The following is a 10993-nucleotide window of genomic DNA, read 5'->3' on the forward strand; positions in this document are numbered from 1 at the left end:
AATGGTGCAACGCTGACAATTTGTGACAAAGGACAAACGCAGAACTTGAAATGCTTATATTCACATTTACCTCTCACCTTTTGTCCTGAAGTCCGCTTTAGAAGTACAGTAGTTTTCCCTCTCGGACAGCAGTAGTTTTGCTTCACTTTAAAACATCTCAGGGTAGATTCATGCGCAACGTTTCTGGTCCGAAACCTGTGGGAGGTCAATGTCTACTCAACATTGGTTTAGTTTGTTTTTCAGATCCCCTTTTAAACAAAGTGAAAAATCAAAAGAGAAATCCATGGCAGATTTTTTACCAAGATAATCTTTACTTAAAAACAGCAGACAAGGAAATGTTATGAAGTTACATTTAAATAATCACCAATTTTTCCTTCAAATAATGTTGACTTTCATTGAACAAACAAAGAGACAAAAGAGAACACAGACCTTTAGTCGTTCCACTGAAGGTCATGTGTTTGGAGTATATGGCATGTTACCCTCTGACCCAGCTACCCCCATCCCCAATGGGTACAGTACTGTATGTGCATATAAGTAAAGATTTACTAAAAACAAAAAAAATCACAGTCTCTGATTAATTCATCTTTTGTACATTCATTAGAAGCTACAGCACTTCTGAGGGTCACGTTTGACCAAGTAATGGGATGATCAACAAGACATGTTGGCTTGTTAAGTTCTGGCAAGCTCGCGCCGCACCACCTTCCATGAAATGGACCATCATCGCCATCGACTATCAACAGTTCCAGACCTTTTGGCTTTTCTGATCACGCTGGCGAATAACCTCAGAGATACTCTGAGCGGCTGCCGTTTTTGTCTTTCCCAAACTTAAGAGAACCAGCAGCAAGTCACTTTCAACAGTGATTGGATTGTAAACAACACAGAACCACAGTACAGTGGCCTCACGACAAAAGGGGGCTTTTAAAGCCATCCGTCCCCCCCTCTAAATGAACTCCAGCCCTTCGTATTTCACGTCCCCTATTTTGGTTTCGGGCAAGAGGATGCGTCCGTCTAGCGTGAAGGCCATGATGTACGTGGCGATCGTCACGGCGTCCTCCTCCGACTTGAGCGCCAGGATGATCTGATCGTCCGTGTTGGGGACGAACTTGAAGGAGGAGAACCCGTGGGTGGGGTTCAGCGGTCCCACGTGGCTCATGGTGATGTCGCCGAAGTCCGGCGAGCAGCTGAGGACCAGGTTGGTGGCGCGCCGCTCGTCCGCCGTCTCCTCGTAGCGCTCGGCGCTGGCGCGGCGCGGGAGGAAGAACCAGCGCTGCAGGGTGTCGCTCCACGCCGCCGACTCGTGTATGAGGTAACCTAAAGGGCGGGAAAGAGTGATACGAGTAAACGTATGCTCAAAAACAAAAAAAGGGGGAGAAAACACCCGAGACATTCTGATGCTGCGTTCACACGGGCAGATACAAAGATACATGCTACCATTCATTTTCTATGGAAGCCAGCGACATGAAGATACAAAGCAACATCCGACGTTTGTAGCTGCTACCAAAGATACGAAGATACAAATCTACAAATTGGAGTTGAGCCGGGTTCAACTTCCAGATACAAAGATACAAATCTACAACTGTAGCTCCGATGACGGACGCACGCTTGATGACGTCAATGACCGCGTTGAGCAACACAGACACAAAGCCACAGAACGACAAATATGCTGTGTATTTGTTTATCTTTGTATCTGCCCGTGTGAACGGTCCCTCCCTTCCCTCCGCTGTATACAAAGCAGCATTACATTCACAAATCATCATTACAGTCTTTAATACAGGGAGAGAGTGTGTGTGTGTGTGTGTGTGTGTGTGTGTGAGAGAGAGAGAGAGAGAGAGAGAGTGAGAGAGTGTGTGAGTGTGAGTGTGAGTGTGAGAGTGAGTGAGTGAGTGTGTGTGTGTGTGAGGGAGAGATAAGCAAATTGTTGTTGACACTAGTATAGGTAGGTTTAGCGCCCTCACCCGGCGGTTCGATCCCCGCGGCAGACTTCAGCGATTTGTATCTGGGGACCCAGTTCTCGTGCTGAACGTCCCCTCTGTAGCCCACCACTTTCACCCACTCCGGGTTGTTGTTGACAAACTCCCCCGCCGTGGTGGTCCACTCCTTCCCCAGACCCCCGACGTACAGATGCTCATCCTTCACCGCCAGCCACTCTGCTTTGAAACCTATACCGGGAGGTAAAAAGTTTCAACATCCACATTTCTACAGGGAACCATTTCAATGTGTGTACTACTGGCAACCTGCGTCGTAAAGTAACAATCTTCAGTACTTTTACTTCTACTGCACTTACATATCAGAGACAAATATTATACTTTTACTCCACTACAATTATATGAAAAACTTTAGTTACTAGTTACTTTGTAGATTTTGATTATTATTACAAAACATACAGTAACCACTTCAGCCATACATACATTTCGGCCATTTGAAAATAGCCGATCTACAAGCTCACCATGTGTCGCAAAGCGACACATTGTGAGCTTGTAGATCTGCTATTTTCAAAAGGTTTTTTATACATTTGAAAACTTGTGAAATGGGACATTTTGCATAAGGAGTACTTTCTACTTTAGGTACAAGTACATTTTGATACCAATACTTTTGTACTCAAGTACCGTAATTTTCGTACTATAAGCCGCACCTGAATATAAGCCGCAGCAGCTAAATTGAATGATTTGTACATATATAAGCCGCACTGGACTATAAGGCGCGGGTGTAAAATCCATAGATTTAGGAGGTCCCCTAGTGGCCGTTAGCTGTAAAAATCCATAGATAAGCCGCACCGTTATATAAGCCGCAGGGTCGAAAAATGGGGAAAAGGTCGCGGCTTATAGTCCGAAATTTACGGTAATTTTTTAATTCCGGACTTTTAATTGTAACAGAGTATTTCTACATTGCAGTATTGATACTTTTACTTTAGTAAACAATTTCAGTACTTTTTCCACCACGGCTGGCAACAACCTGAAATTAAGTTACTTGTGCTTTAGGGATGTTTGTAACTTATTTTTTTGTAAAGCCATCATCGCTAACCTTTGGCCACAGAGCCGTCTCCATCGGACAGGATGACCCACGGCACGGCCTTGTCGCCGTCGATGTTGTACACGACGCCCGTTCGGTCGTCCACGCTGTAGAGCTTCCCGTTGAACACCACCAGCTCGGAGAGCTCCATGCCCCTCCCCTTCTCCGCCAGGTGGCTCTCCAGCAGCACCCTCTCGGCGTCCCACTCCACCGCCACCTTGTCGCCGCTCTGGGACACCAGCAGGTAGCCGCGGCGCATGTAGCTGAACCACGTCAGCTTCTTGTCGCTGCGCGAGTTCGTGTCGAGGTCGGCGATGACCCCGATGCGGTAGCGGGTGCCCTGCGGCGTGCGCTCGGGGGCGCTGAGCGGGTAGGTGTCGTTGTAGCGGGACTCCGCACCCTGCTGCCTGGGGCCGGTGCGGCCGGGCCTCCAGCTCGTGTGCGGGTCGCCGTGCGGAGGGGACCGCAGCCCCGGGCCCAGGTGCATGAAGAGCAGGAGCACCAGGACCACGGTCGCCGCCACCGCCACGATGGACCGCCATTTGAGGCGGAAGCGGGGGTCAGTGGTGTTGGCCATGGAAGCCAACATGGGGAGACCACCGACAGAGATGCGCAGAGGGTTCATAGGATCATTCTGCTCCAGTCGAGTGTAGCCCGAGGGAGCAGGCATGGAGGAGTGAGCACCAGCAGGAGCTGCAGGAAGGAGAGAGAGAAAGATGGTTAATAATGACCCCAATCAAACTGATTGACCTCTTATGTCTTATATCAGTTGTGGGCGGGGTGACTAGTACTACTAGGTGTCCTGCTTTATGCGAGACTGAACAGCATTTTCATCACATGTCCCGACTCCTGCATCCCACATATTGAGGCAATGTCCCACATTTTGATTGGCTCTCATTTTCAAAAGTCAAACTACAGCAGGACAGACGTTTTTTTTAAATGTGGCTCTTATCCAATCAAAGGGCTGATGTTTAATGTCTACACTACGCCCCAATGGGGCAAATTGCACCACAGAGTCGAAGAAGAAAATCAGATTTAGGCGGAATATGATAGAAACTACCACAAATAAATGGAAATACAGCTGCACAAAACTGGGTGAAAGCATTAAAGCGTTATTTTTCAATTTCACACAGGATGGAATACGACCCAATACATAAGAACTATGAAACTTTAGCTTCCTTTACTCTATTCACTTAGTGTGGGAGTTGGGAAAGTTACATTCAAATGAAAAGTCTTCTTGTTATGTAACCTGCATACCGGCAGTCTGATTGTGTGCTATTGAATCAACCAAAGGGCAAAGCATAGAGATCTTATGAGCTGAGGGGCAGAATAGACATATTTAGATAGACATTACATAATGATCTCTGCATTGTAAGTAACGTGCCAAGTGGGACAAGTAACATTGTCCCACACAACATACTCATTGTTCCACATTTGGTTTGTTGGGATCTGGTAACCCTAGGCTATTATCATGTCCATGATTGGGTGTCAGTACTCAGTATATTACCAAATATCAGGAAAACCTCAAACATAGTCCTGGTCAACAGTTTAACCCATTTAGAAATGTTATCTCCTGGTTCTTTGTGAAGAACAGAAAAACGAAAAAATAAATAAAATAAAGATTAATTTTAGAAATGTTTTCATTTTATTTTTTAAAATGTTTATCAACGTTTTTGGCAGTATAAGAGTTAAAACGTGAAAATGTGTGCAAACCTTTGAATATATATTTCTTAAAGCGAACATTTGTCAAATATTTTTTTCCAGAGACCTCCAGAAGCAAAGATTTGAGTTACAAATGTTGTTTCAAAAAATATATGTATTCAAAGATTTCCACGAATGTTCCAAGGTTTTTCTAAAAATAGCAGATCTACAAGCTCGTAGCCGCGCTATGAGCTTGTATATCGGCTATTTTTTTAATAGCCCAAAGTATAAAATAATGGTTATAGCAAAAAATCTAAAACGACACAGATGCGTTCCCGGTCTTAATGGGTTAATCCGCATTCTAATCAGCGCTTGTGTGATACAATACAGTATATTCAAATCAACTGCATGTTGAACCACGTCATACAAAACGAAGTGTATAGCAGGTCTCTGTTGGACTCAGTGGCTACCAAGACAACAGAGCTTTGGCTTGCTGTTTTTCTCAAACATCCAGTGAATCCACTGGCCAACACATAAAACCGCATCTATCTGTTCTCAGCCACTACTTGCTTTAAAAGCTAAATACCAGTTACTGTCAAATCTCAAACCATTTGTATCCTCCTCAGGCAATGTAAGCACAGATCTATCTGTAGATAATTAGCCTACATAACAATATATTGTCCAAGATCAAATACTGTATGTGTATGACTCTATGATCCATCTATGAGGTTACCAAAGAAGCACAGACATGTAAGGCTTAAGCTAAAAAACATTTAAACAATTAAATTAATTCTGAGATCGCCTACAGTTAGATATTCATACCATGAATAGTGTCCACACAGGCAGCTCCTTCATCCAGATGACAAGTCAAAACGCATTCATTCATTGAAATAGGACTTAAAAAGTCACGGTAAAACTCATAGGACTGTGTGACAGTCAGTCCTCCCGGTTACTGTACATTCTTTGAGGCGAACAAAAGCAGGAAGAGGCCGGGAGTCACAGGCATGTCACACACAGGTAATGTACCACGTCGACGTGAAAGGAGGGAGTGGCCCATTGTGTCCCTTTAGAAAGGGACAGTTTCAACAGGTAAAGCAGGAAATACACTACCAAGGTACTGTATTCCCGCTAGCCCCTACCCCCTAGCCTATAATTGGATAGTAAAAGACAGGCGGATGTGGCAAAGAGTCAAGTCAAACAGGTCAGGATCAGGAACGTCATTATCTAGTCTCATTATCCTCTCGGATCTATTCTGTTGAATGGACAAATCTCTATCTCTGATCAATTACTGTATATACAGACAGACAGATTAAGTTTAACCCATTAAATGGGATAGTTCACCCCCCCAAAAAAAAAGTGTTTCTATCGATTTTTTTTTGTTTTTGTCGCATTCCTAAGCCAATAATTTGATGACCAGCGGAACGGTAGGCAGCGTTTACGGTAGGAGACACAAAGGAGACTCTTTGTGTCTCCTACCGGAACCGCTGCCGCCTGTTATCAAATTATTGGCTTAGGAATGCGACAAAAACATATCCATGAATTCAAGCCTCTATGGGGTAACTAATCGATAGAAAAAAAGTCATTTTGAGGGTTAACTATCCCTTAAAGACCTGAGGCTAATTCTACAAATGCCTTCTAAATCTTTTTTTTTTCAAAAACAATAGTTTTGATTAAAATGATGTTGCTATATATCGTTGTTGTCGGGTGGAAACCTTGTAAGTCCAAAACCGTTATTTAAAAACGATTTAAAATACTGAAATTAGCAGATCTACAAGCGCCTCGCATCGCAAGGCGTTGTGTACTTGCTTGTAGATCTGCCATTTTCATGCCTTTTGTGAGACACTCTTGTATGAGAGCTTTAATTTAAAAAAAAAACATACAATTTGAAACATGGAGAAACAAGGTTTCTGCCCGACAGTGACGATATATAGTATCAACTAAAATGACACAGATGCTTTCCCGGATTGAAAGGTATAACAACTATATAGGCTTTCCAGTTCTAAATGGGTTAACAGTAAGTCATTAACTGAAGTCTAATACACAGTCATAAATGAGCTACTTTGCACCCGAAGGGCCTACACTAGGCTCCATAGCCTTCCATGACCTACTAGAGATTCCCAACTAAATTCCAATGACCTCTTAATCCAACCTCAGGAACTTTACTCCCTGTGGGACCAAACATGGCTGCATTTCTCTGAAAATGAGCGAGGGGAACCCGCCTCTCCTGAAAGGCTCTTTCATAACAGGGGCCCAAGCCAAACAGCAGTCCATTATGGCAGCATCATCAAGTGGCTGTGTGCTCTGACTGAGACAGACCAGCTATCCTCTCCTAAATACACAGTTTCATGAAGCCTGTTGAAATGTAACAAGATGACGTGTTTTAACTTCAGGGTTATTGTCACACACATCGCAGGTTTACAGGGCAGGCATAAAAGAGCGGGTGAAATTATTTGTTGTGCAGGCGAGTTATAAAAGGTAAAGAATAAAGAAAGAAACAAGGGAAACCGAGTCAGATAACAAGACGGCACGATGCCAAATATGCATGAGGTGCATGGTCAAAAAACAGAAATACAATTAGACAGAAATGCTTCTTGTGCAAGTAGAGAACCATTAGCAGCAGTCAGATATAAATAGCTGTCTCACTTTCTTGTGCAGGTGAGAGAATTTGTATGTACTGAATTCCAAATGCAGTGTACACAACACACACACAAACTAGCGTGACTTATATGGAACAGAATTCTACAAAGGAGAACACAGCAAGAATACATTTCTATGGTCCCCCTCTGAATAATCATAATTGTGCAGAATGCAGATCAGCTGACACCTACCCCTTCTCCTTCTTTTGCGTTGAACTACTCTCATCTCAAACGTTACTGAGTGTCCAGATCACTGCATTCAGCACTGTTCAATTCTACTACAGATTACGCATAATGCAACCGTGACTAAGGGTGTTCCAATGTTGGGACTGGGAGTGAACTTTAAGCATTATGATTGACAAAGTGCAAGTCCAAAGGTGCAAACCATTCAAGTAGTCTAGTGAATAGGCTCCTGTTGTTTACAGTTCGCCCAGAATCCACCAGTAATCTTGGTGAGCTCAGGTTATCCACCCACGCTAATGTATAATTAAGCTAACAAGGTTCAGGAAATCACATTCACAACAACCGGCTTTACCTGCACTTTTGAAAACCCACAAAACCCACAAAAATCCAGCAGGCTCAAAAATAAATCCATCATAAACAAATCTACAGTAATAATAAGGACAGCTACACTCCCACATATCAGAGCTGCTCCTATGATGCAATGAGGGAAGCTGGATAAAAGGCCCTGCCCAAGTGCTATCTGTTGATGATAACAAGAGGAAGAGATAGTTTTGGGGGATAAATCAATTACATGCGTACTGCACAAAAATGGGAAGGATCATCAACTCATATTGAAAACAAATTGCTGTTTGTTAACAGGCTGACACTTCTCTCTGTTGAGTTTATTCTGGGAAGATGACAACAGAGATCAAACACGACGGGCGTTTCGGCCTGCGGGCTGAAATGTCCGTCGTGTTTGATCTGCTGCAGGGGCTTATGATTTAAATAAACAAATCCTAAAAAAGGATCTAAGTGAGTGCTGGTATTCCTTTCTAAGTGAAAATACACATTAACATGAATCCAACATATTAATAGAAAAGACAGAGTGAAAAATAAACAAAAACATGAATCTACACAACACTGACGAGGATAGTGCTATCAAACAAATCTATGAAACCATCTGTGAAATGTAGTGGTGGGGTCCCTGCTTCATCTCTCTCTCAGCTAAGGGGTCCTTGGCCTGAAAAACATTGAAGACCCCAGCCTTAAACAACAAGCATAAAAAACACGTGCTCTCTGAAACTCTCCCTGCCTCGTGAACTATCCTCTCTCCCATTTGAGAACATCTGGGGAGATGGACTTCAAAGGAAAGTGATCACGCAGCACCAGTTAAAGAAGAGAAATGAAGCACACAGGTGTTCCAAGACAATAAATAGTTTACTGAGTGCTGTGGGCTATTAGGGTGGGATGCGGGTGGGATGCGCGTGGCATTCCTGCAACAACACTGGGTAATAATACGCTAATCACTGATTTACTAATCCTTAAAACATGGGTCTTCAACAGGGGCTCTGTGACCCGTAGGGGGTCCTCAGAGTTACTACAGGGGGGCCGCCAAAACTTTATCAAAATAAATAAATGAATAGGGTTCGGGTTTTTGGGTTGCCGAAAATAGCAGATCTACAAGCGCTGCGATGTGCTGTGAGCTTGTAGATCTGCTATTTTCAGCAAAGAGGTTTGGTGTAGAGGGGAGAGCCAACCAAGTACAGAGCCAACGGTCAAGTTATTTTCGAAAATACACATGGACATGAATCCAACAGTGATGGATTAAGCAAGTCTACGAAGCCATCTATGAAATCTAAGAAAAGTTTGATTCTGCAACACAATTTTATACAGTATGTAGTGGGGGGGGTCCCCTGCTTCATCTCTCTCTCAGCTAAGGGGTCCTTAAATGACCTGGAAAAACGTTGAAGACCCCTGCCTTAAAATATAATGGCAATTTAAATGGTACACGTTCACGGCACGAGGCTTATTTCATGCACGCACACAGACACAGTAATTATAGGACCCCCTGTATAGCCTAAATTTGATGGTTGTGACCATCTTTCCCCCCTCTCCCTCCTCTCCCCCTCTCTCTCCTTCTTCCTCTTTCCCCCCCTCTCTCTCTATCTACTCTCTCTCTTTCCACTCACTCTACCTCTCTTTCTCACACACACACACACACACACACACACACACACACACACACACACACACACACACACACACACAGCTAATTATTAACTAGTAGTACAGCTTTCCATGTAGCTAATACAGACTGTAATGCTGTCAGGGGGAGGAAGGCAGGGTTTAGAAGAAGTGCCATCACATAATGATGACATTCATAAACATTAACACACATCTCTCGCCATTTCCAGGTCCACTAAATGAAGTAGTTTGATGGGGACTTACTGTAGATGTTAGCTCTTCATTGAAACGTCCTAAAGAGGGGTTGTAGTTGGGATAACATTGCGTCTGCTTGCTTCGATTTGCTTCTTTGGAACCTTCAGCCTGCGTTCCGTTCGTTCAGCCATAGGCGTTCAGCAGGAAAATTACACATTACTTCCTGTATGCGGTGATGACGCGCATGTCGCGTACAGCCTGCGCAGCATTGGTGGAAACTGGAAAGTAACTAAGTACATTTACTTTAAGTAATGTACTTAAGTACAGGTTTGAGGAGCCTTAGATCAAGACGCCCGTAGATGTTTTTTTTTTTTTTTTTTTTTTTTATCGATCTACGAGAGTCTTAGCGACCACCACCAGCCCAGTTTGCCCTGAAATGTCACCAGGAAAACCCGTATTTCTCCGAACATGTACAAATGCAAAATGCGTGCTTACCCGCTTGCCCCAAATGTTAAGTAGGTGTCCGGAGTATTTGTGCAATGTATTAGTACATATTTGTGTTTTAATCCCGTCTATGGCCTAACGACACCACCCCCTCGTTTACTTCCTGTTGATATTGCGTGTAATTCCGGCTTTCACCAGATGCGCACCGTCACGGCCGCCCATTGGGAACTTCCGACAGAATAGGCCACATACGGGATTAAAACACTTCTTTATTGAAAAACGTGGACTAATACATTGCACAAATACTCCGGACACATAGAAAACATTTGGGGAAAGCGGGTAAGCACCTTATATTTTACATTTGTACATGTTCAGAGAAATACGGGCTTTACTGAATTACTGGTGACATTTCAGGGCAAACTGGGAGGGTGGTCGCTAAGACTCGTAGATACGAAAGTAAAAGTCAGACTCGATAAAATACATACACGATAGTCTTGATCTAAGGCGAGGGTACTTTTACTTTGCTACAGTATTTCAATTTTTTTATACATTTACTTTTACTCCACTATACTCTCAGAGTCAGATATTGTACTTTTTACTCCACTACAATTAGTAGAAGACTTTAGTTACTAGATACTTTGGATTATTATTACAAAACATACATTAACCAACAGACATAGAACAAACAGCAGAGGGCGCTGTTTTTCATTTTCAGTTGGCGATGGGTTGATGCAATATTTGACATTTATGCTGCAGTTTTGTGGTGAAAGGTCAGCGACAACTATGCACAGTGCACACCTCTAGGCTGCCAACCAGATTGTGTCTAACCACATTAAAAAAAAGTGTAAACTCATCAACTCAAACTCAAAACTAACCTAAAAGAATGGATGACCTTAAAATACTCGGCTAAGTAGAACACCTTTGAACACCTTGGTAGTAGC

The 10993-nt window shown here is 43.3% G+C and overlaps 1 protein-coding gene across 2 annotated transcripts; it reads right to left on the reverse strand.

The window, feature by feature from the left end:
* Positions 1–291: 291 nt before the first annotated feature.
* On the reverse strand, positions 292–9814 carry cant1a (calcium activated nucleotidase 1a). 2 transcript variants are annotated; one of them, XM_080446647.1, is made up of 4 exons: positions 9678–9814; positions 3022–3702; positions 1956–2159; positions 292–1311 (listed from the first exon to the last, which is right to left on the reverse strand). In XM_080446647.1, exons 2-4 carry the CDS (start codon positions 3677–3679, stop codon positions 941–943), a joined length of 1233 nt encoding a protein of 410 aa, XP_080302773.1. In that variant the 5' UTR covers positions 3680–3702; positions 9678–9814; the 3' UTR covers positions 292–940. The 2 variants fall into 2 exon arrangements, with proteins under 2 accessions (XP_080302773.1, XP_080302772.1); XM_080446646.1 differs by lacking the exon at positions 9678–9814 and adding an exon at positions 5473–5631.
* Positions 9815–10993: the final 1179 nt, after the last annotated feature.

The sequence above is a fragment of the Gymnoscopelus braueri genome (genome assembly GCF_963280865.1).
Source record: "Gymnoscopelus braueri genome assembly, chromosome: 13".
Classification (NCBI taxonomy): domain Eukaryota; kingdom Metazoa; phylum Chordata; class Actinopteri; order Myctophiformes; family Myctophidae; genus Gymnoscopelus; species Gymnoscopelus braueri.

What these genes read in the sequence shown, in the direction of transcription:
- cant1a (XM_080446646.1), bottom strand. Translation starts at nt 5,536, where the DNA reads ATGAATGAATGCGTTTTGACTTGTCATCTGGATGAAGGAGCTGCCTGT. An exon ending in CTGTGTGGACACTATTCATG is followed by an intron (nt 3,703 to 5,472) that starts GTATGAATATCT and finishes TCCTTCCTGCAG; the next exon opens with CTCCTGCTGGTGCTCACTCC. An exon ending in AGACGGCTCTGTGGCCAAAG is followed by an intron (nt 2,160 to 3,021) that starts GTTAGCGATGAT and finishes CTCCCGGTATAG; the next exon opens with GTTTCAAAGCAGAGTGGCTG.